The sequence below is a fragment of the Lagenorhynchus albirostris genome, chromosome 1 (genome assembly GCF_949774975.1).
Source record: "Lagenorhynchus albirostris chromosome 1, mLagAlb1.1, whole genome shotgun sequence".
In the NCBI taxonomy this organism is placed as follows: domain Eukaryota; kingdom Metazoa; phylum Chordata; class Mammalia; order Artiodactyla; family Delphinidae; genus Lagenorhynchus; species Lagenorhynchus albirostris.
In genome coordinates, this window is record NC_083095.1 from 171,566,044 (window position 1) to 171,592,554 (window position 26,511).

Below are 26,511 nucleotides of genomic sequence, written 5' to 3' on the forward strand. Positions count from 1 at the left end.
ATTTAGATGATTTATATGATATTTGGAACTTTTTTGAAACGATGATATTTAGATGGGATTTTGGATTTAAAGTTAATGTTGGCATGGGTTAAGAATTTGGGGTATGTTGAGATGAGATGAATGTATTTTGCATTCATGGAAGTGTATGGATGTGAATTGGGGGGGTCCAGAGAGCAAACTGTGATGGGTTGAATAGTGTCCCCCCGCCGAAAGCATGTCTACCCAGAACCTCAGAATGTGACTTATTTGGAAATAGGATCTTTGCAGGTATAAGTAGTTGAGATGAGAGCATACTGGATTAAGGTAGACCCTAAATCCAATATGACTGGTGTCCTTGTAAGAAGAGAGGAGACACAGACACAGACACAAATGGGAAAGATGGACATGTGACAGTAGAGGCAGAGACTGGAGGGATGCGGCTATAAGCCAGGGTCACCAAGGATTGTTGGCAACTACTAGAAGCTAGGAAGAGGCAAGGAGGGTTCTTTGCTAGAGAGTTCAGAGACTGCATGGCCCTGCTGACATCTTTATTGTGGACTTCCAGCTTCCAGAATTGTGAGAGAATAAATTTCTGGTTTTTTAAGCCCCCCATTTTCTGGTATTTTGTTACAACACCCCTAAGAAACGAATACACCATGGTAACACTAATCAAAAGAAAGTTGGAGTGGCTCTATTAATAATGAGGATATTACCAGAGAAAAATAGGGTCATTTGATGATAAAGGGGTCAATTATCAGTTTTTCAAGAGGATATAGAAATCCTAAACTTTTATGCATCTAATAACAGAGATTCAAAATACATGAAGCAAAAACATAGAAGAAATAGATAAATCCACAATAGTCAGAGATTTCAGCACTCCTCTCTTAAGAAATGATAAAAACAAGTAAACAAGAAATCAGCAAGAGTTTAAAAGATTTGAACAACACTTGAACCAACTTGGCTTAATTGACATTTATAGAACATTACACCCAACAACAACATTCATATTCTTTTCAAGTGCATATGGAACATTTATAAAATAGACCACACTCTGGGCCAGAAAACAAGTCTCAATGAGTTTAAAAGCATTCAAGTGGTACAAAGTACACACTTTGACAAAATAGAATTGAATTAGAAATCAATAACAGAAAATCTCTAAATATTTGAAATGAAAATAACATACTTATAAATAATCCATTGGTCAAGTAAATCAAATGGAAAATCAGAAAGTATTTTGAACTGGATAAAAATAGAAACACAGCCTATCAATATTTGTGGAATGCCATTAAAGTGGTATTATGAAGACTTTTCAGCACTAAATTCTTATATTAGAAACAAAGCCTCAAATCCATGAATTCAATTTCCACATTAAGAAACTACAAAAAGAAGAGCTAATTAAGCACAAACTATGTAGGATAAAAGAAATAATAAAGATGAGAATGGAATAGAAAATAGAAAAACAACAGAAAAAATTAATGAAACCAAATGCTGGTTCTTTCAGAAGTTAATAAAATTGCTAAGCCTTTAGACAGATGGATTAGGGGAAAAAAGGAAACAATTTACTAATACCAAAAATGAAAGATGTGACATGATTTGAGATTCTACAAATATTTAAAGGAAGAATAATGAATACTATGTGCAAAATGATGCCAATAAATTCAAAACTTAGATTAGGGATCTACAAACTTTCTCTGGAAAGTGCCAATGAGTAAAAACTTTAGGCTTTGAGGACCTCATATGGTCTCGGTTACATTTTTTTCAATCTTTAAAAATGTGAAAAAAAAAATTAGCTTGCAGGCTATGGGCCAACTGCTGACTTAGATGAAATAGACATATTCCTTGAAACACACAAATTATTAAATCTTACTCGAGGAGAAATAAATACAGTGGGCCCCCCATCTCCAGAGATGTGGAACCTGTGGATATGGAGAGCCAGCTGTTCTGTGCCATTTTATATAAGGAACTTGAGCACCCACACATTTTGGCATCTGAAGTGGGGGGTCCTGGAACCAATGCCTCATGGATACTGAGGGACGACTATAGCCTGAATAGCCCTATATCTAATAAGAAATTGAATTTGTAGTTAAAAACTTTCTCACAAAGAAAACTCCAAATCCAGAAGGGCTTACTGGTAAATTCTACCAAATATTTAAGGAAGAAATAGTAAAATCCTACCCAAACTCTCCTAGAAAATTATAAAGGAGGGAATACTTCCCAACACATTCTACAGACTAGCATCACCCTATTGCCAAAAACAGACAAAGACACTACAAGAAAACTACAGATCAGTACCCATTGTGAACATAGATGTATACATTCTAAACAAACTAGTAGCGTATTGAATCCAACCATGTATAAAAAGGAAAATTCATGATAACCACGTGGCTTTTATGTCGGGAATGCAAACTTGTTGCATCATTTGAAAATCAATTGATGTAATTTTCCGTATTAAACTGAAACCATCTAATGCATAAAAGGATTTGACAGAATTCAACATCTATTCCTGGGTAAAAACGTCTCAGCAAACTAGGACTACACAGGAACTGCCTCAATCTGATATGAAAAATTAACTGCTATTATCATACTTCATGGGGAAAGACTTAATGATTTTCGTCTAAGCTCAGGATCAAGACAATGATGTCTGCCTCTCCACTTTTATTCAACATTATACTGGAGATTCTAGCCAGTGCCATCAAAACTGATATAAAAGTGCAATATAAAGGACATCTGTATTGAAAAGGAAGAAGTAAAGCTGTCTATTTAGAAATGATATGGTTGTCTATGTAGAAAATTCTATGGCATTTACATAAACCTACTAGAACTAATGAATAAGCTTAGCAAATTGACAGGATATAAGATCTGTATATGGGACTTCCTTGGTGGCCCAGTGGTTAAGAGTCTGCCTTCCAATGCAGGGGACATGGGTTCAATCCCTGGTTGGGGAACTAAGATCCTACATGCTGCAGCGCAACTAAGTCCCCGTGCTGCAACTACTGAGCCCGCATGCCTCAACTAAGACCCGAGGCAGCCAAATAAATAAATAAAAAATAAGATCTGTATATGAAAGTAAGTCATATTTCTGTATACTACCATTTATTTTTTATTGAAGTATAGTTGATTTACAATACTGTGTTTCAGATGTACAGCAAAGTGATTCAGTTATATATATATATATGTATTTTTTCCAGATTATTTTCCATTATAGGTTATTATAAGATATTGAGTATTGTTCTCTGTGTTATGTAGTAAATCTTTGTTGCTTATCTGTTTTATATATAGTAGTGTGTATTGTTAATCCCATACTTCTAATTTATCCCCCCCCACCACCGCTTTCTCCCTTGGTAACCATCAGCTTGTTTTCTATGTCTGTGAATCTATTTCTGTTTTATAAATAGATTCATTTGTATTATTTTTCAGATTCCACATATAAGTAATGTCATATAATATTTGTCTTTTTCTGTTGGACTTTCTTCACTTAGTATGATATTCTCTAGATCCATCCTGTTGCTGCAGATAGCAATATTTCATTCTTTTTAATGGCTGAGTAGTATTCTATTGTGTATATATACCACATCTTCTGTATTCATTCATCTTTGATGGACACTTATGTTGCTTCCATGTCTTGGCTACTGTAAATAGTGCTGTTATGAACATTGGAGTGCATATATCTTTTCAAATTAGAGTTTTTGTCTTTTCTGGATATGTTCCCAGGAGTGGGATTCCTGGATCATATGGTAGTTCTATTTTTAGTTTTGTAAAGAACCTCCATACTGTTTTCCATAGTGGCTGCACCAATTTACATTCCCACCAACACTGTAGGAGGGTTCCCTTTTCTCCACACCCTCTCCAGCATTTGTTATTTGTAGACTTTTTTTTTTTTTTTTTTGCGGTACGCAGGCCTCTCACCGTTGTGGCCTCTCCCGTTGCGGAGCACAGGCTCCGGACGCGCAGGCTCAGCGGCCATGGCTCACGGGCCCGGGCACTCCACGGTATGTGGGATCCTCCTGGACCGGGGCACGAACCCGTGTCCTCTGCATCGGCAGGCAGACTCTCAACCACTGCGCCACCAGGGAAGCCCTGTAGACTTTTTAATGATGGCCATTCTGACTGGTGTGAGGTGATACCTCATTGTAGTTTTGATTTGCATTTCTCTAATAATTGGTGACATTGAGCATTTTTTTCATGTGCCTGTTGGCCATCTGTATGCCTTTAGAGAAATGTCTACTTAGGTCTTCTGCACATTTTTTGATTGAGTTTCATGAGCTGTTTGTATATACTACCATTTATGATACCATCAAAAATATCAAGTGCTTTGGAGTAAATCTGACAGAAGAGGTGAAAATCTATACAGTGAAAACCACCAGACATGCAGAGAGAAATTGGAGAAGACCTAACTAAGTGGAGAGAAGTAATACCAATTCATGTGTCAGAAGACTCAATATTGTTAAGATGTCAGTTCTCTCCAAATGGATCTATAGTTTTAATGCAATACCAATCAAAATGCCAGCAGGCTTTTAAAAATAGAAATTGACTAAAATTCATGTGGAAATGTGAAGGGCCTACAATAACCGAAATAACTGTGAAAAATAAAGAACAAAGTTGGAAGGCTAATACTGCATGGTTTCAAGACTTATTATCAAGCTGCAGTAATCAAAACAGTGTGATATTGACAAAAAGATAGACACATAAAGGCAACAAAATACACAGCCCAGAAGGAGATCTATACATATATGGACAACTGGTTTTCAACGAAGATGCAAAGACAATTCAGTAAGAAAATGATAGGTTTCTCAATACATGGTACTGGATCAATTAAATATTCACATGCAAAACATTAATAAATAAACTTTAATCCTTGCGTCGTACAAAAGGAATTAACTCAAAATTATCATAGGACTAAATACAAAATTTAAAACTATAAGTCTTCTAGAAGAAAACATTAGAGAAAAATCTTTGTGACTTTGGATAGGCAAAGATTTCTTAGATACAACTCTAAAAAGAGTGATCTAAAAGTTAGTGATTGCATATATACAATGGAATATTACTCAGCCATAAAAAGAAATGAAATTGAGTTATTTGTAGTGAGGTGGATGGACCTAGAGACCGTCATACAGAGTGAAGTAAGTCAGAAAGAGAAAAACAAATACCGTGTGCTAACACATATACATGGAATCAAAAAAAAAATGTTCTATGAACCTAGGGTCAGGACAGGAATAAAAACACAGACACAGAGAATGGACTTGGGGACACGGGGAAGGGGAAGGGGAAGCTGGGATGAAGTGAGAGAGCGGCATGGACATATATACACTACCAAATGTAAAATAGATAGCTAGTGGGAAGCAGCTGCATAGCACAGGGAGATAAGCTCGGTGCTTTGTGACCACCTAGAGGGGTGGGATAGGGAGGGTGGGAGGGAGACGCAAGAGGGAGGAGATATGGGGATATATGTATATGTATAGCTGATTCACTTTGCTATAAAGCAGAAACTAACACACCATTGTAAAAGTCCAATAAAGATGTTAAAAAAATAGAATTTAGTGATTGGACTTTAAAAAAATCCTTCTCTTTGAGAGAAACCATGAAGAGAAAGAAAAGATAAGTCACAGACTAGGAAAAGACATTTGTAAATTATGGATCTGATAAAGCACCCTGAAAATGCAACAGGAAAACAAATAACTACATTTAAAAAAAATTGGACAGAAGCTTTGAACAGGTACTTCTCCCAAGAAGGTACAAAGATGTCAAATAAGTACAAGAAAAGATGATCAGCAGCATTAGTTTTTAGGGAAAGCCAGATTAAACCTACAATGAACTACCACTATACACCTATTAGAATTTCTAGGCTAAAATTAAAAAGACTAATCATACCAAATCATGGTAGAGGGAACTTCTGGGACTGTCATATACTCTCCTATGCTCCTGGTTGGGTATTTAAAATGAGACAAGTCACCCTAGAAAACCGTATGTCAGTTTCCTAAAAAAATTAGATATACACCTACCATATGATACAGCCATTCCACTGCTAGATATTTACCCGGAGAAAGGAAATCATACAATGTCCATATTAAGATGTGTACATGAATGTTTTTAGCAGCTTTATCTGTGATAGTCAAAAGATGGAAACAACCCACGTGTCCATCAAGAAAAGAATGGATAAACAAACCGTGGCACATTCAGGGTATTGTGCTCAGCAATAAAGAAGGAGTTATTGATACAGGTTACAACACGTCTGAATCGCAAAATGATCACGCTGAGTAAAAGAAGCCAGACTAAAAAAAGTAATACTGTATGATTCTATTTATAGAAACTTCTAGGAAATGCAGACTAATGTGGAGTGATAGAGAGCAGATCAGCGTTTACTTGGAGATGGAGGGAGGGACAGGAGGAAGGAATTACAGTGGGGCAGAAGGAAACTCCTGGGGTGGATGGGTATGCTCACTGTCTTGATTGTGGGAACAGTTTCATGGGTATGTACCTATGTCTACTGTTAACCAAATCCCACACTTTAAGTATACTCAATTTATTGTGCATAATTATATGTTAGTAAAGCAGAGATGAACTCTTCCTAAAGAAAGGAAAGGAAAGGGAAGGAAGGTGGGGAGGGAGGGAGGAAGGAAGGAAGGAAGGAGAGAGGGAAGGAGGGAAATTTCAGCTCTCAGGGAAGCAGTCTGGGAGGCCAGGTTATTGAGAGGAAAGAATTTCCTTGAAGCTCCCCAGTGTTTCCCAATCTGAGTAAGACTGGCCCTGATTTGGCACATGAGCTACCAGACATGTTCCACTGGGATGTTTGTTCAGATGGTTCCAATAACATTTACTTTCTGCAACTTGTCTGTGATATCTGTGGAACATCAGGGTCGCACCTGTCCAGCCTCTTAGAAATAGCTAAAAATTTTCTTCTCCCAGATGTTAGATGAAAAAGTGAAGGACTCCACGTAGAACCCAGGCCACAGCTGTCATCTCGGACTTATTTTTTCTATTAACAGAAATATCTCCTGACTTTCTACTTAACCCTTACCGCAGAGAATTCTGTTCATTACAGAACTTTCCAATAAGCAAGCCCGATTTAGGAAGATGCCAAGTTATAAGGCAAGCGAGAGACGGATCATATTCTTTACCCAGCGTCCCCAAAGGGCTCCTTTAAATAGGAAAGCTTTCGGAGGACTTATAAAATTGATTTAATACATGCAAAATTGGCTTTGCATGCATTTCACGAATCTCTCTACGTGCTCTTAAGCCAGGCTGACCGAGCGAAAGTAGTTTTTGCATAAGCAGCCTTTTCTGTGGATGTGCCCCTCTGGTCCTACGTGTCCCCACCGCATCACCCCAGGCACCCCCTGGCGGCCGGTGATGAGGGCGACCTGGACCCGAGGCGCCGAATTGCGCCTGCGTGCTGCCGAGCCGCGCGCATGGGGGCCTTGGGGACCTTCCTGGTGCCCCTAGCGGACCGGAGTCCCGCAGTTGGTAGGCGACCTGGGCTCCTTGTCTCCCTTCTCCGGGCGGGTAGATCGCCAGGCCCGTGCACGCCCGACGCCATGAGCGACCCGCTGGCGCTGAGGCAGGACCTGGCCCAGAGGCAAGCGGGTAAGTGTTCCCTGTTGGCCCGGCGGGCGGGCGTCGCGAGTGGGATCACGTGCAGAGCCTGGTGTGCGCCCGCTCTCCCATCTCAGACCCACCCTGCACCCTCGCTCGCACGAGAGCTGCTGCCCAGGAAAGGACCCTCCACCCTCGAGACCCTCGGGTTGGCTGCACGGCCCTTAAAAAGAAAAAAGAAAAAAGTTCTGTGTGTAGAAGTTCTATGCCCACCTCTCCTTTTTCTGCAGAGGTCGCCACTTTTCCGCCTCCTGTGCGTCCTCCCAGGGCTATTTCTAGGCCTTTCCGTTCTCAAACGGACCCATGGAACATCTTGTTCTGTTTGTTTTTAAAATCAGCAGCGTTAAAACCCAACGTATTTTTCTGCAGCTTATTCTTTTTATCCTTCAATATACATTGGAATTCTATGCATTTTAGAACTTACACGGCTTCCTGGTTCTTTCTAAAGGCTCCATAGTCGGTCCACAGTGTGGATATAGCAGTTATTCCATTGCCTTATTTGTGGACGTTTGCATTATTTGGGTAGCACACAGCGCTATGATGAATTTCCAAGGCCTTATTGTGCATTGGGCGGGGGGCGGTGGATGCCCAGAAGTAGTTTAACCTTCAGCCCTAGACCTGACCCTGAGAAGTACCGCTTGACCCTCTTATTTACTCTCAAAACCTCCAGTGCATTCAGATCTTTTCCACAGAAAGTATCTGTGTCTAGAACCAGTAAGATAAAAGTTGATCTATTAGTAAAGTTGGGGAGTGAAACTTTTTTTCCTAGATCCCCGTTTCTCTCACTTTGGCCATTAGATTGCTATAGAGATCCACTCAGATTATCATCCTATTTTTGGTGTCTTTTGACCATGATTAGCCATGTGTTGTTTTGTGTTCTTGTCTTAAGTCATTTATTATAGGGTTGGACAGGCCTGGGTTCAAATTTACTTGACTTCTCTGAGCCTCAGTTTCCTTCTGAAAAATGGATATAATGATAACTAACAGTTGTGGAGAATAGAAGGGGGAATTTATGTAAAGTGCTAAGTGTTCAAACTATAGTAAAAACGCGGTCATTGCTGGCTGTTGTGGAATAAATGATAAACTCTGAAGTGTTAGTTGCATCTAAATCTATCTCAGTATTTTGAATACTGAGGGGATTTTTAACAAGAGCCATGTCTCAGTGTATTAGCATCTTTGATACTAATAGTGTGTCTCAGGGATGTGATTGCTATCTATTTACCTCCACACAACTACACATGCCCTATTTAGGCTTATGTTAATTGCCTTTAAGTTGGTCTAAGTTTGGTAAGCTGTTAAGATAATCTCAAGGTTGTAAAGGACCTTAAAAGATCTGTTCCAACTCTCCGCTCCTGATTCCCAGGGACACAGACTTTGTCTAACAGTTTATTTCCCAGGACATCTAATTCAACCAGATAAGTGGTGAAAATATCCTTAATTTCCAGCATGGTATTACCTGATTTTCTTCTAGCGTCAAAGTCATTCAGGTGATTAATTTTCCATTATTCCCTACATAAATGGGAAGGAACTGCATCCTCATTGATTCAACGTATTCAGTTTATTGAGCACTTTATAAGAGCTGCTCTCCATTCTGGGTGCTGGTGATAGAGATGGACAGGAGCCTGTCAGACTTTACAGTCTAGCGGGGGAGGCAGTGATAAAGTGTGTTTGAGTTGGAGTCTAGATTTATGAAAAGGTAGCATTTCACTGATAGTAATTAGTCACTGATTCTGTTTGGCTAATATTGACCTTGTGCCTCATGATTTACTAAACCAAGAGACACATTTGTCACAATCCAGGGACTTCTTAGTTTTGGCACTGCATAGTTGAGGCACTGTGTAAATATGCCATAAATAAAGAGACAGTGTTCTGTCATATAGAACTAGTGAACGTATCTTTCTAACATAAGCAAATTTTTTTTTCCAAAAATCCTGAGCAAGAAAACAGACTCTACAAAGCTAGCATTTCTTTTTTTTTTTTTAATTAAAAGACACACACACACACACACAACTAGAAGGGAAAATTGTTTTCTAGCTTGGAACAGGCCCTAGAGCTTTAAATCCTAAAACCTTCCATTTATACCAATAATACATATACAGCTATATGGGGTGAAAAAGGTTAATGATGGAATTTTTTAAAAAGTATGTTCCATTGACTATAAATGGCAGCTCTGACAGTTAAAATGAAAATTGTTCCAGAAGAAACTTTAGTCAGACTAATTATTTGAGACGTTATAAGGATGTATAATTATATTCTTCACCTTGTAAAAAAAAGTTTTATTACACATGTACTTTTAAAGAACAAGTAGAGAAATAAAAGCTGTAATTGTTCTTAATTATAGCTAACTGTAATTGCACTCGATTGCAATATGCTGAATATCACCAATGGCTAAAGAAATCCTGGCATACAGACAGTGCACCCACATTCATGAGATGAGGTATAGATTTATGAATATTCTCTTATCTATAATTTAGCTCTTTTACTGTTGATTCCTTTTCTGTTGGTTTTATTTTATTTTATTAGTGATTGTAGAGATATAATTGTCATCTGTGAATGTGTTGAAGGTTGGAGATTTCACATCTGTGAATGTGTTGAAGGTTGGAGATTTCAAAATCCCCATCGCCACAAAAAGCATATTGGCAATTGTTAAAGGAGAGATTTGGACATGACCCACCATGATTGAATACACAGATTTGAATTTCCAGAGGTAGTGATGAATACCACATTTAATTGACCCAGCAGGGTCCTCGAAGCGACCTGGAAGATGTGAGGGATCTAAAACAGCCTTAACTACACCCCTCTGTGGATAGCTCTCAGAGTCGTGTTATTTCAAACGGGTACATTTAAGAAGGGAGAACACGTCCTGTGAATGGGAGAATTTTCCTCTCACTCCTCCCTTTGTGCTCAGAACTCAGATGGAGTTCTGTGCTTCTGCCCAGACCTCCCTGCTTGCCTTTATAGTCAGAAGGGCCGGGCAGGAGTCCCTGAGTTGACTGTTTGATCACAAACTCTTGAACCTCTTAGAGCCTCACTTTACTTGTCTGCAAAATGAGGAGTAGTAGCACCAACCTGTTCCTCATCCAAGACTGTATCAGGGCAGGTTGAAAAACAAAATGAATACACCCTTGGACACTAATGGAGAGAAAAGTGAGTTCTTTAGCTTCAGGAGAGAGAGGCATTTTATTATGTACTTACTATGGCCACTGTTCTGAAAAGTAAAAAAATAGAAAACCAACAAAAAGCCAAGATTCCCCCAAATCACATCAAAACAACCCTTAGTACTTTTCAGTGTCCATGGATGGCTGCTGTGAGCCTTCCACCCTATAACCAGAGTAAGCTTTGACAGAATTTCTGGTATATTTTTTTAATTAAAAAATTACTTATTCTAATTTAATTAAAAACTTTAAAATTACTAATTAAAAAAATTTTTTAATGCCTTGGCCTTAGACCCATTCCTGACAGCAGGTTGGAGGCCAGGTCCACATAGAAGCACCCTCTGAGGTGCTGGCCTTTTGGACACTCTGAACCCCAAACAGAAGCGTATCTATCTGGTCCTTACTCGGGCTGTTGGGTGGAAACAAACAAGGCCAAGAGGCCTGAGCTCCAGCCTGTGTTCCTCAAAGCCCGATAGCCCCCAGTGCCTGGCAGGGCTTGCGGGGCCTGTCTGTAAGGGGGAGGAGGAAGTAATTGGACTCCTCGCCAGTATCCAGCCAGGGGTCCGAGAGCTGGTGTAACCCATCTCTCCACCTGTTTTCAGTACGTTGCTCCATCCGCCATGGAGTTTGACTATGGCGCCTTCCTTCTCCTCCTTCTCCCTCCCTCCCCCCATCCTTCCTGTGTCTTTGGTCCTCTGCTGCCCTCCCCCAGCCCAGAACCCATTCCGGGCAAGCCCACAGTGTCCTCCTGCAATCTCTCACATCTGCCTCTGACTGGGCAGTGGCTTTTGTATTTTAGATTCTTGGAAAGGACAGCATCTGTGAGACAAAATATCCTTCCTCTTGCTAAGGTCTGTTTCATCAGGCAGGACTTTGGTGTCATTATACCTATGAAGTCGCTCTGGATTTGTTTTCCCAAAAACCTCCGCAGAAGGGAATCATCGTGGAATAGGGGCGGATACAATCTCATCCTGCTCTTGACACGTCGGCACGCCTGTTCGTGAGAGTTCGTTGCGATGGCTTCCTCACTGGGCGGTCAGCCTTGTGAGGGAGGGGTCCACGTTTATTCATTTCACACGTCATCCCCAGCACATAGAAACTGGCACATAGTAGGAACTGTGGAAGTATTTGTTGAACAAATTAATAAATAAATGCTCATGATAAACGCTAACGAACTCAATGCCCATACACGTCAATTGTTGGATTAGGCCATTAGTCAAACATTACAGTGCAGGCTGGTATTTGCAAATCCCTCTTTGATCCAGAAATTGTCAGGAGTGGGGATGATTTTCTCTCATTAATAGGACTTATTGGTGATATTATGTCTCTGGGAGCTAAGAGAGAAAAATTAGGCTTTTTGTGCACAGTGGGCCTCCTTTTAAACTGATTTATCAAAGGAAAAAACTTATTTTCAATTAATAATGTGGGGGGCATATTTTCCCTTAAGAAGCTCACTTACGAACTCCAGTACAGCTTCGGGCCCAATGATGAAGCAATATTAAATGCAGAGGTCTTGTGGTAACCTGACACCCTCTTCCCCTGGGAGAAGCTGAATGTTTGAAGTATGGCTGATTCAGGTTCTCACTGGATCATAACATTTAACCGTGGTGGATTCACAGAGCAGAAAGAGTCTGATGATTAAGAGGTAAACCTGTGAGTGTGGAGACATAGTTCTCCTTCTCCTAATTCCACCAGCAAAGTCCAGGACAGGCCTCTTCTTCTCAGGTGCATTCCTGAGCTAAGTGTCAAGATGACATTTTTGAAAGAAGAGAAGACGAAAGCGCTTTACACCATCTCCCAATGACAGAAGGGATGGCGGTGCTGTTTGAACAGTGGCCCGACTCACGGGTGACAGTTGGAGCGCCACGGTATCTGTGGCAGATTTGATTAAGAGAAACATTGGGTGATTGCGTTCTCTAGGCCCCGTGAGCACAAGAACACAGCCAGAGGCACACATTTGTGGCTGTTTTATATGAAGAGTACTAAGATAATCTGAGGAAATCTGGAGCCAAATCCAATCTTAGCAAGGATTCTGCATAGGACTGGCCTATTCAGAAAGAGGCTGGATATATCGGTGATTAGATGAAGTCAGTCTTCGTGCGGCAAGTCTTCTGACGACCCACATGGCATGCGTGCCTGCTGCCAGGTGCTAGTTCCCCATAACCCCCCCGTATGACCCTGTTTCCTAAGGATTCGGTGGGCAGAAGTCCCATCTCCCCATAGTGCGTGCCCTCAGCCCGAGCTAAATACCAAAGTGATATAAAGAGAAACTCTACCTGGTGGACTTAATTTTTTAAAACTCAGGCATGGGAGGTTTAACCCCTGGGAGCGCAGGCTCGGCAGAAGGAGCTTGGAGTGGTACCTCTCATGAAGTCGGTCTGCAGGCGGGACCACTTCTGTGGATGCTGCCGGCTGACATTTCATTCATTTCCACGCCGGAGTGGATTTGAGAGGCTGGCCGGCCTCTCTAGTGATGTGAAGTGTCTCTTGTCGAAACCTGCAGTTTTCTAAGTGACTGGCTGAGTTTCCGTAAGGGTCTCGTCTCCCCTTTTAGTTTCTCAGTATTTGGAATGTACAGGTCCATACTGTCTATCATTTTTTTAAAACCACAGCATCGGGCTTCCCTGGTGGCGCAGTGGTTGAGAGTCCGCCTGCCGATGCAGGGGACACGGGTTTGTGCCCTGGTCCGGGAAGATCCCACATGCTGCGGAGCAGCTGGGCCCTTGAGCCATGGCCGCTGAGCCTGTGCGTCCGGAGCCTGTCCTCCACAACGGGAGAGGCCACAACAGTGAGAGGCCCGCATACCGCAAAAAAAAAAAAAAAAAAACCGCAGCATCATCTTGTATTGCCTGCTCCATGCACTGGGTACCAGTGAATATTCGTCGAAAAGAAGAATGAAATGCAGTAGTGCAAAGGAAAGAAAGGGACTTAAGAAGGGAAGGCGGGGATAGAAGTGGTTGTGTTTCATGCCTTCACATATTCCTCAGAGAGCCCTCTCTATAGAAATAGCCCCCACTATAGAAATAATAGCCCCCCTACAACTCCTACCTTGTTAGGTACCACCTCCTACCTTGACTCATTAGGTACCGCCTCCTACCTTGACTCATTCTTCTTCATGACATATGCTATGTAAGATAGTGATAAATATTCATTTGCTCATTTGTTTTTTGTCTGTCTCCCCCTTCCAGATTGTAAAGTTTCCAACAGTGGGGCCATTTTTTGTGGCTGTTCTCTGTTCCAGTGCAGAATCCAGAACAAATGAACGGATGTAGAATATAGATATATCAGATCTGGCAGATACTGAGCAGCCGTGTAGCGTAGGGACCACAAGCATGGGCTTTGGGGCCAGAATGCCTGGTTCAGATCCTGGCTCCGTCTGTCACTAGCTGTGTGGCCTTGGGAAGCTGTTTAACATTTTTCTGTCTCATTTTCCTCATCTCTGTTGTAGTTGAATCATAGTAATGACTTCATTAGGCTTTTAGAAGCGTTAAGTGAGTGAATGCATGTAAATGGCCTAGAATAGGGGCTGGTATTAAATAAGTGACCAATTAATGTGAGCTGTGGGGTGTGTGTGTGTGTGTGTGTGTGTGTGTAGATTTCACCATGTGAGAGTAATTGCTTGGGTTTACACACACACACACACACACACACACACACACACACACACAGAGATATTTTTAATCATGGGAGTGAAAATTGAGGAAGGATAAAAATGGAAGAGAAGAAACGAAGGACCAAACAAAAGAGAAATTCAGAGAAGGGATTGGAAAGAAAGAAGCTGGGGCAGGGGGAAGGAGCAGTGTCTTTGGGCTTTCTTTACCCAAAGAAACGAGAGAAGTAACGTTAATCTCTAAGGTGTTTTAAATTTCCCAGACCTAAGGTTTACCATATAGGAAAAAAGTTAACTGTTCTAAAATGATATATGAATATTTAATGATGCCTTGAAGCTAATCTTTTTATCTATGTATTATTTGGAAATAGATGCAACTTTAAAGACCCACAATTTGGCCCAAGCACCAGGTGACCAAAAAAAAAAAAAAGAAAGAAAGAAAAAAGAAAAAAATGAAAAGAGAAGAAAAAGAACAAAACTTGCTTGATTGTGATACTTTCACCCTTAATTGAAGTAAAGAAAACCTCACTCCTCCTACAATCAGAACGTTAAATCATTTATTTGTAGGACAGGCAATAAAAAAAAGGTATTTTAACATTTTTTTAGAAGTCTGTACTTTTAGAAGAATTGGAGGTACCATTGGAGACAGACATTCCAGGTCTTAAAAATATTTATCATGCTGACACACAATTAACAGGGGGGGCTCTCATGTCCTGTTTTATAGTTGTCAGCTAATTTTGGAAACTGGCAAGCTGCACAGAAATAGATAGCTCTTGCTTCAACACATCCTAAAAAAAGAACTATTTGCATAGCTCAGGAGTGGGATGGGATAGGAGAGCATGAGGAAGAGCGCTTTCAGACAGCTAAGAAAAGTTGGCATCATTCTGTGTGCCCTGGCAAATGTTCTACACATTCAAAATTAAAGTTTTTAAGGAATGCTAAATAATCTACGAAAACTGTGTAATACATGCGGGACACTTGTCTGCTTTTGAAAAGTACTTGTCTCTTCTGGTGTTTGTTTTTTCCTTTGATAAAATGGACTGTATAGCCCAGCTTCAAATTTGCAGAAAGCTTTCCTGTTTGTTCACATCGATGATTGATCCAGCAACTCTAGATCAAAGGGAAGCATTATTATTCCATTCTGGGACTTAGAGACCCCAGGAGGCAGAAGGAATTGCCCAAGGATATGCAACCTATCAGAAACTCATGCCCTCCATCATTTTGGTCTATTTCTTAGCCCCTAGGTCAATTCTGTTTCTCGAAACATATGACTTTGCTTTGTCATCTTTTTCATCATTGTTTTCATTCAGTTTTTAGCATTCGGCTCTCTTCTTGAAATCAGATTATTTTGGTAATGACAACTAAGGAAAGAAAATTAGTGCAATTAAACTCCAAATATTGCTATAACAAAACAGGCATTTTAGAAAATTAAGAGACTGGAATTACCTGCCAGTAGACAATGTTTTGGGTTTTTTTAACTTTCTATTTATTTATTTATTTATTTTAAAACATCTTTATTGGAGTATAATTGCTTTACAATGGTGTGTTAGTTTCTGCTTTATAGCAAAGTGAATCAGCTATACATATACATATGTTCCCATATCTTCTCCCTCTTGCGTCTCCTTCCCACCCTCCCTATCCCACCCCTCTAGGTGGTCACAAAGCACCAAGCTGATCTCCCTGTGCTATGTGGCTGCTTCCCACTAGCTATCTATTTACGTTTGGTAGTGTATATATGTCCATGCCACTCTCTCACTTCGTCCCAGCTTACCCTTCCCCCTCCCTGTGTCCTCAAGTCCATTCTCTATGTCTGTGTCTTTATTCCTGTCCTGCCTCTAGGTTCTTCAGAACCTTTTTTTTAGATTCCATATATATGTGTTAGCATACAGTATTTGTTTTTCTCTTACTTCACTCTGTATGACAGACGCTAGGTCCATCCACCTCACTACAAATAACTCAATTTCATTTCTTTTTATGGCTGAGTAATATTCCATTGTGTATATCTTTGTGCCACATCTTCTTTATCCATTCATCTGGCAATGGACACTTAGGTTGCTTCCATGAGACAATGTTTTATGGTTCTCTTGCACTTGTATTTATTGAGCGTCTAGTATGTGCCAGGCACTGAGTATTCAAAATTTTTAGTAAGACGTGACCTTTGACTTTCACCAGTGGAGGAGCTTTCACCAGTGGAAAATTCGAAAGTATTCAGCACTTTACACTTTACATGATATCATTTATTGAGGTGTAAACGCTTGGAAAGAAGGATCAGGATTTAATTTTTCTTGGTGCCTCTGAAAGAACCCGGCACAGTGCGTGTTGAATGTATTGTAAGTGTTCAGTGAATATGTTGGATAAATAAATATTAGTGATGCAGATGATTTATGCTTAGAAAGTAATGTTATTAATGGACATTGCAATCTATATAAGTTCATTGGAAAAAACATGGTCTTTATAGCATCTTTTTTTCAGTGCACTTTATTTTTTAGAGCAGTTTTAGGTTTATAGTAAAATTGAGGGGAAGGTAGAGCAATCTCCCATATGCCCCCTGCCCCCCACCCCACGCATGGCCCCCTACCTTATCAACGCCCACCAGATGGTGCATTTGTTACGACTGATGAACCTACACTGACATGTTCTCATCACCCAGAGTCCATAGTTTACATTAGGGTTCACTGTTGGTGCTGTACATTCTTTGGGCTTGGATAAATGTTTAATAACATGTGTCTACCAGTATGGTATCATAGGAGTAGTTTTACTGCCCTAAAAGTTTTTCGTACGGTGTCTTTAAGTCCTCTCAATGGGGTTATGAAGGAACATTATCTGGATGAAGCATAGCATATTATGCTACGTTTATTTACCTCAAGGGTTTCTTTACAAAAGGTGTAAATTCATGAAGATGTGAATAATTCAGATGATTTGTTAGCAGTAATAAAGAGGTAAAAGTGATCAAGTTATTATTTTAAAAGCTCTGTGTTCTGATGATCTCACAAATGGCAGTTGGTTGGTGAGTCCTTGCCACATTGCTGCTGCCAAATACAGTGGTTCTTTCTTTGTATTTTTTTTAAATCGTGCAGCTACGTGGTCTAATGGAATCATCAGGGTTTTTTGGTAACATCTTGTAATTTAAACTGTATTCACTCATTCATTCACGTTCACCAAAAATTACTTTTCCTATGAAGTAATGCCTGTCATTATAATGTAAATTTTTCAGAACGTGGTTGTATAAAATATAAATTTCCCCTTGCTGGTACTAAATATGTGGAGAGCATAACTTTTTTTCTAGTATTTGTCTTTTACCGTAAAGGCAAGGCTGATTGATGCCTTGAGTCTATGGATGAGAGGAATTCTGCATTGTCTTTTGTGTATAAATCCCACCTGTAATTCACCATCTAGTAATTTCTAGTTTACTTTTTTTTTGAATAAACTTATTTCTTTATTTTTGGCTGCATTGGATCTTCGTTACTGCACGCGGGCTTTCTCCAGTTGCAGTGAGCAGGGGCTACTCTTTATTGCAGTGCGCGGGCTTCTCATTGCGGTGGCTTCTCTTGTTGTGGAGCATGGGCTCTAGGTGCGCGGGCTTCAGTAGTTGTGGCACACGGGCTCAGTAGTTGTGGCTCGCGAGCTCTAGAGCGCAGGCTCAGTAGTTGTGGCGCACGGGCTTAGTTAGCTCCACGGCATGTGGGATCTTCCCGGACCAGGGATCAAACCTGTGTCCCCTGCATTGGCAGGTGGATTCTTAATCACTGCGCCACCAGGGAAGTCCCTCTAGTTTACTTTTTAAGAGGAACAAGAACTTGGAGAAACTTGTAACAACCACGTCTTTTTTCTCCCCAATATTTATAGTTGTCTTGTGCCTAGACCTAATCTACCATCAGTTTTTCTTTAGCTTGTCGACTGAAAAAAAAATGCACAACCTAAAAGTTGAGAATTATGTTTTATTTGGTGGACAAAACTGAGGACTTAAGCCCAGGACACAACCTCTCAAATAGCTCTGAGGGACTGCTCCAAAGAGGGGTAAAGGAGGAGCCAGGGTATATAGGAGTTTTTACAACAAAGACCAGGTGTCAGAACATCGAAAGATTCCTGTTAATTAAAGAAAACCAGATATCTCAAGTTAAGAAATTTAGCGTTTTACTATGTGTGGGAAGACGCAAGAGTCTGGACTCACTGAATTCCTTTGATAGGCACCTCAGCTATCCGGGGCCCGTGTCCTGTGCTTTCTCATCCTGAGTCTCCTCTGGGTATATCACCAGGGGTGGCGGCAGCTGGCTGACTACTGGATGGTGGACATTCTGTTTCTATCCTGAGTTCCGTGAGGGCGGCTGTAACGTGATGGCTTGGTGGCTGCAACATCCTTTGTTCACTGATAAGGCAGGCAACATTTTTTCATTGATAAGCTACTTGTCCTTTTTAGTTTTTCCAAAGAACCCAACTTAGTTTTCATAGAAACAAGAACTTTGAATGAGTCCTAACGTAAACAGGTGGGGGAACAAACACAACATACTCCTGGTGAGTGTGCAAACTTAGGTGATGGGAGCAAAGTGAAACAGACGCTTTTGAGGGGGCTCAGCCACTGTGTTTTTCCAAGAGAATGGAGGTTGTTGGTTAATCCAGGAAGGTTTTAAAACGGAGGTCAGTTGCAGACCCTTGGACTCTGTTGCTCTGGTGCAGTGGTTCCCCACCGAGGGCAGTTTAGCCCCCAGAGGACATTTGGCAATGTCTGGAGATATTTTGATTGTCACAGTCTGGGAGGGGGGATACCACTGGCATCTAGTGGGTAGAGGCCAGGGATGCTGCTAAACATCTGCAAAGCACAGGACAGTTCCTCACTAGAAAGGATTATTTGGCCTAAAATGTCATGATAGTGCCCAGATTGAGAAGTACTGCCCTACTGTGGTTTAATTGGATTTATGATAATATAAGTCCAACGTAGTTTTAAAAGATACCAGGGGAACCCATAATATTTAAATATGTACGGTCTGGGGACAAAAATCAAGAGTTAGAAGATAAGAAAGAAGAAAAGGTCATTGTACTATAACTCTGGAATGCTCCTGTTACTGTGATCAAGCTCTAAATATAGATCTAACCCTCAAGGTCAACGGGAAGGTCAGAAAAGTTCTTTAATTCATTCCTTACAAACTGAACAAATACTGATTGAGTCCTCATGTGTGTTGGTCTCAAGTGATGGAGTGATAAATAATAATATAGAATTCAAAAGGTATTTCTGTTGTGATCCATGTTATAAAGGAAGACTAGAGGGAGGGGTGCTTCTTATCTGGGGGGTACCCACAATTCCATATTCTGTTTTAAAGAGAAATTTCTTAGGCAGGTACTAAATTCTTAGAAGAGTTGAATACATGTGAGGCCTTCAGCTGTGTAGTGGACAGTGCTTTCAACTACGGTTTTGTTGAAGGCATGGAAACATTCTCTCGAAAGTCAATAGCAATGAAGGCTGAAGGTTTAATACCATGTGGTTATTTAGGAAAGAACATTTCTATGGGAACTGAAATTATAATCACTCATATTTTTTTTTTTTTTTTTTTTTTTTTGCGGTACGCGGGCCTCTCACTGTTGTGGCCTCTTCCATTGCGGAGCACAGTCTCCGGACGCGCAGGCTCAGCGGCCATGGCTCACAGGCCTAGCCACTCCGCGGCATGTGGGATCTTCCCAGACCGGGGCACAAACCCGTGTCCCCTGCATCGGCAGGCGGACTCTCAACCACTGCGCCACCAGGGAAGCCCAATCACTCATATTTTTAAGGCAGCATGGCTCCAGGGGAACCAGCATGTCCCTAAAGTGCCCAGGTGCTGTCACAGACAATAGGTGAGGGGGGGAGTTGTAGAAACCGGGAGGAAGTCCTCTATTTGGATCGACAAGATGAGTATGTAAAGACAACGTGAGTTTCAAGGTGAGATTCTTAACCCAGGGTTGACATATGAGCTTTCAGAGGTCCACGACAATTATAATTGTACACCACATTTTGTGTATATTGTATGTGTGTATCATTTTTTTCTATGTAAGATGTTTGTATTTTATGAGATTCTTGTTTTTCTTTTCTATTATAGTTTATTACAAGATTTTGAATATAGCTCCCTGTGCTATATATGGGACCTTGTTGTATATCTATTTTATATATAGTAGTGTGTATCTGCTAATCCCAAACTCCTAATTTATCTCTCCCCACCCCTTTCCCCTTTGGTAATCATAAGTTTGTTTTCTATATCTGTGAGTCTGTTTCTGTTTTGTAAATAAGTTCATTTGTGTCATATTTTAGATTCCACATATAAGTGATATCATATGGTATTTGTCTTTGTCTGACTTACTCAGTATGACAATCTCTAGGTCCATCCATGTTGCTGCAAATGGCATTATTTCATTCTTTTTTACAGCTGAGTAGTATTCCTTTGTATATGTATATATCACCTCTTCTTATGAGATTCTTAAAGCGATTACATGACATGAAGAATATTATGCACCACTGTTCCTAAGAATTATAGCTTGCGTCCCTCAGTCTCAAGTTAAGCCCTCCTCCACTTTTAGGATATCTCAGCAGTAAGGCTGCATCTCCTCCTCCTTGCTTCCCATTCCTTCCAAGAACACATCTGTAATCGAAAGATAAGATACTGCAATTAGGAAAAAGTAAGCTCTGCAATGTATCTCTGGTCGCTCTTACTCACGTGCTGCAGAGCTTCCCTCAGTGACATATCATTTGTGCCGTTTGAATTGTCATAGCATCTGCCATCAACCATCCCAACTGGTCTGACATTACAACAAAGAAATGAAAAACAGCAATTTGCTACAAAAATAATTGGATTTTGTGTTGTACGTGTTCCTTCATAAACCTCAGGTGACAGAGATCAACACGAAGACACACCCTCCAATGAATTCGTTCCTAAGTGATTCTTGGAAAGAGTACAGTGTGCTTTGTTTCAGTGGAAAACATCCAGATGCAGTTTGGGACTCTCTTCCCTCCTATTTTCCTTCTGTATGTCGTACATTTTAAAATTTGAATGTTTTAAACTCAGTTGAGCTCTACCACCAGAAAGCAGAGGCAGATATTTTGCATGTGTATAAAATGTCCTTGGGAAGTAACCATTGAAACATTTATGGGAATTAATCAGAAATGTGCTGAGTCGATTTTAGATTTCTAAACAGCTGCATATACAGTATCCTCTGCACCCATATGATTCCAGAATGCCCTGGCGCATTGGATTATGGTTTTATTAAACACATTTTTATAATTTACCAAAATAAGCTAATCATGCTTATCTTCTTTTTCTTCCAGAGAGACAACCACAGAATTAGCTGGAAGTCTACCAAGGTAAGCAGCACACTTTGCTTATTCTGTACGTGAGCTCTGATGCACCCCCTGACAGAAGACCTGTGTCGCCTTGGAGAGGTCTTCTTCACTTTCTCTTCCTCATGTTAGATTTTAAGACCTCATGCTTCACCATGTAAATGCCAGAAACGGTGTATGAGTCGCATATAAATGATGTAACCAAGAGGTCATGAGGGTGATGTCCATATATGACTTAGAAATCATTCTCATCCCTTGGAAGTTATATCACATGTACCCATAAGTATATTGGAGCTATTTTCTCCACAGAGTTCATAAACATGCCACTTCCTTTATTATATTCATGGTTATTGGTAATCTAAAGGCGCATTGAATTGTTTTTTTCTTCAGTATATTCATTAGTAGTATTGCGTTCAAGTATTTATAGATTTGTGAAAATTTTGAGCTTCCTCTAGAGAACTTACATCATAGTTTTGATGATATATAAATGCATTTGTAATTCATATCATCATTTAAATACCTAGTTACTGTCTCACCAGGGAAAGAAATCAATATATAAATTGATCGATGTCTTTAACATATTTTGGATATCTTATGTCACTATATGAAATAAGAGATGATTGCGGGATGCCAATTATAGACAACTAGCCATCAGAAATGATTACCACTATTTATTAGAAGAAAGGAAAAAAAGTAAGAAAGGGAGTGGAAATGTTTTAAGAGATATTTTCCTGGGCATCACATACAGCACCTAGTATTGCGCCTGAGTCCTCGAAGGTGCTTGGTAACTGTCTGTGAATGAATTAATAGGGCATAGGGTTTTGCCTGGGAAGTGTTGGAAACAGAAGTCAAGAGAATCTCAAGAACCAGAAAAAGAAGAGTTTACAGAATGTGATGATGAACAGCACTAGGGAATCGGGGGAGGGTACATATTGTCACCATCTGTTCCAGGAGATAAGCACATTTGGTTGCTTTTTTTTTTTTTTAATGTAAAGAAAATCTTTGCTTATAGGATCATGATTAACATGGCTAAAAAACTGTTTACTGTGACCCAAATGTTTAAATTACTGTATGTCTTAATTCTTTGGATAACATCCCAAAGAAGCATTTCAACCGCGTGCTAGTTTACAGGGTTAAAAGTGTGCCTGTGTTCTGGTGTCCCAGCTGAGTTTGTTTGTCGCGGTGCTTTCACTCTGGAGAGAGTCCAGTGTGAAGACCGAGGCACCTTGTCATTTTCTGGAAGAGAGAGAGTTGTGTATCTGCCCATGTTTGTGGTGAAGAAGTTAATCCCCAAATAATGGAATGAAGGATGACTTTTAAACTTTTCTAGAACGGCTAAGGAGTGGGCCACCCGCGTGTTGTCAGATGAGACCCACACGGAGCTGTAATCATGCAGATTAAGAATTACTGAGATGTCTGCGAAATCTGGTGTGCACCCTGCATTCTATTAAGTACTGTTCTGTTGTGAATACCAAGTGGCAATTCCCACATTCGCCTCGAATGATCTGTTGTAGCTGGTTTATTACTGGAGGGAGTCTACTCTCTTCTTGAGTTTTGTGGGAGGTATTTTAGTAATGAGCCTACTTATTGTTTTTTTCCATGAATTTTTGTTACTCTAATATTGCATTGTGTTGAGAATAAACACGACACCAATCCCATTCTAACTTCGGTGTGCATTCATTGAAATATATGGTGGTAAGGGTGTGAATATGTCAGTTACTTCTCAATTATTCTTCTAATGTAGCTTCAGGTATTCTTTTGACTTTCTCTGGGGGCAGTTTGGGACATTATTCATTGACAGTTCTTTCCCTTCTTCACATTACCATGAATGTGATTATCTGATGATGAAAACTTCTCTTGCCGTCCAGACTATTTCTTCTGTTAGCGTTTGTTTGTTTTACAGTCTTGTAGAATTCAATCAGTTGTTCAACTTTCAGCCTTTTTTTTTTTTTTTTCCTAATTTCTTCAGCCTGTCACTGGGAAAGTGTAAATGAACCCTGGAAAACCTTGGTGCGTTTAGAACAAGGCACCTGTCGTTAACTCGGTTTGTTTGTTGGCTAATGATTAGTGGAACGTGACACGTTGGGGTTTTTATCCTTTTAGTCATAAAAGTGTGCTTACGCGGCGACATCTAGGAAAAGTGGAAAATTGCAATTCAGGCAACTGCCGACTTGTGATATGTGGCTGCAAAGGAAGACAGTGGTGTTTTATAGCAAGTTTATGCTTTGGTTTTCTTTGGCTTTGACTGGCTTGAAATTTTCTGAAAGGCCATTTATAAATATTGCACAGAGACGGGGTATTTCAACTTCAGTTGCTTTCCATAACTGGCCACCGGTTGATACTATTCTGTGAATATGTACAAATCATACAGCAGTGGATTATGTATTGGTTGTTAAAAATGCATCGAGGTTGAGATGAGATATGTGTACAAGGTACTTGAACAGGTACCTGGTTTGTCTTTCATTACGATTGGTAACCTAAATGTGTCTATGAATTCTTGCCATTGCTGAAATTAAAGTCTGGTCATAATATGTCACCAGAAAAAAATTAGATTATATGAGCAATGTGTAAAGCATTGTAATTATATTATAAATATTAAAACCGATGATCTTGTCGGGATTAAAACAAATATTTAAGCGGACTACATGTTCCGCTCATGCTGTCCTCTTAATCTTGAAGTGTTCTGGCAAAGGGATGTATGGGTCCATTTTCTTGAGCTGTGACGAGGATCATTTTTAATCTTACACATGACTCCGTGCTTTATTTTGCTGTAGCAAAGGACAATTGTTTTTCTCCATTGCAAGCATGCCTTTCAAGACCTTTTTCAATGGTGCAAAGTTTTTAGTTTAGGTAGATGTGTTTTAATTAAATCATGGTAAAATCCCAATTGTTCAAATGGAATGGAGGCACTAAAATAGTTATGATAAGCTGGGGTTTTAATATAAAGGATGACTATACAGAGGAGAACTTTATTTTGGATAGCAGAGTAAAGGTGTAAACAAGGTGTATATTAACAGAGGTTTTACTGTTATCCTGCAATATGAGTGGCTGTTTTTGAAAAAGAGCATTTTAATTCCTTAAACATAGTCTCCTGTTTCTCAGCATAAACGAAACAATATAGAAAATACAGCTATTTAACAGAAACTATAGGAGCATCTTACAGACTACAGTGGAGATTCATGAGCAGTTTTTATTTTATTTATTTTTTTCCCACGGTACGTGGGCCTCTCACTGTTGTGGCCTCTCCTTTTGCGGAGCACAGGCTCCGGACGCGCAGGCTCAGCGGCCATGGCTCACGGGCCCAGCCGCTCCGCGGCATGTGGGATCCTCCCGGACCGGGGCACGAACCCGCGTCCCCTGCATCGGCAGGTGGACTCTCAACCACTGTGCCACCAAGGAAGCCCCATGAGCAGTTTTTAAAGCTCAACACCCAGAAGTCAGGATGCTCTTTGAAAAACATTAAGTATTGGTAAATGAAGCTTACAATAATTAAATATGTAAATAAGATGCGATTTTTTACTGGATTTTAGCAGAAACCAGTGGAGGCAGGGGCCAGAGATTAACGTTATAAAAGAAACACTTAACCCTTTTTCTTCTATTTTAATCCAATAACTTGATCTTTTTTCTATGCCTCCTCAGAGGGGGTTAGGAAACAAGTACTCATTGGAAGCAGTGGAATACCCAACGACTAGAAATCACTGTACACCATCAGATTATTATTTGCGCTTCTCTACCAAGAAGTTAGAGCTACTTGGTTGGTGTGACTCTCAGAGAGAAAAGTCATGATGTGGCAGTTTCACTTATGGAGTTTTGGTCTTCAGTTATGGGTCTTTGTTATCTGAAATTTGAACTCCACAGAGTCCATGCAGTGGGAGGGCAAGACTGAACTCTCTGATTGACCAGATTTCTCAGTCATGGTTATCACTGGTCAGGTAGCAGCAAGGGGCAAACGTGGAGACGAAGAGAGTCAAAGCAATCGGCCAGCTCAGCTTTCCACTTGTGCTCTGTGGGCTCAGTTAGGTGTTCACTCCGCTGTGGGGGGCTTTCGTAGGTGACAGAATCTCGTATTTCTCATTGTCCTCAATTAAGGTGCTATCTTCTGAAAGAACTTGAAAAATTAGAAGATGAGAATGTTGGTGACACCAAAAGCAAAGGCAACAAAAGCAAAAATGAACAAGTGGGACTACATCAAACTAAAGAGCTTCTGCACAGCAAAGGAAACCATCAACAAAATGAAAAGGCAACCTATGGAATGGGAGAAAATATTTGCAAATTATATGTCTAATAAGGGCCTAATATCCAAAAATATGTAAAGAACTCACACAACTCAATAGCAAAAAAATCCAACAATGTGATTTTTTAAATGGACAGAGGACCTGAATAGACATTTTTCTAAAGAAGACATACAGATGGCCAACAGGTACATGAAAAGATGCTCAGCTTCACAGATCACTGGGGAAATGTAAACCAAGACCACAATGAGCTATCACCTCATATCTCTTAGAATGGCTCTCATCAGAAAGACAAGAGATAACGAGTGTTGATGAGGGTGTGGAGAAGGGGAATCCTCATGCCCTGTTGGTGGGAATGTGAATTGGTGCAGCCACTATGGAGAACAGGATGGAGGTTCCTCAAAAAATTAAAAATAGAACTACCATATAATCCAGTGTTACCACTTCTGAGTATCCAAAGGAAGTGAAAACAGGATCTCAAAAAATGTCTGCACTCCCGTGTTCATTGAAACAGTATTCACAATAGTCAAGACATGGAAACAACCTAAGTGTCTGTCAGTGGATGAATGGATAAAGAAGTTGTGGTGTATACGTACACTGGAATATTATTCGACCGTGGGAAAGAAGGAATTCTGCCATTTGTGA

At 40.3% G+C, this 26,511-nt stretch overlaps 1 protein-coding gene across 1 annotated transcript in view; it reads left to right on the forward strand.

Annotated features, from left to right (window-relative positions):
• The window catches only part of CELF2 (CUGBP Elav-like family member 2), a 527,802-nt gene that overhangs the window by 107,169 nt on the left and 394,122 nt on the right, over positions 1-26,511 (forward strand). The window contains exon 2 of the mRNA XM_060160102.1: positions 21,623-21,658. Within this exon, the coding sequence (XP_060016085.1) occupies positions 21,623-21,658 (36 nt within the window). The remainder of the gene's footprint in view (positions 1-21,622; positions 21,659-26,511) is intronic.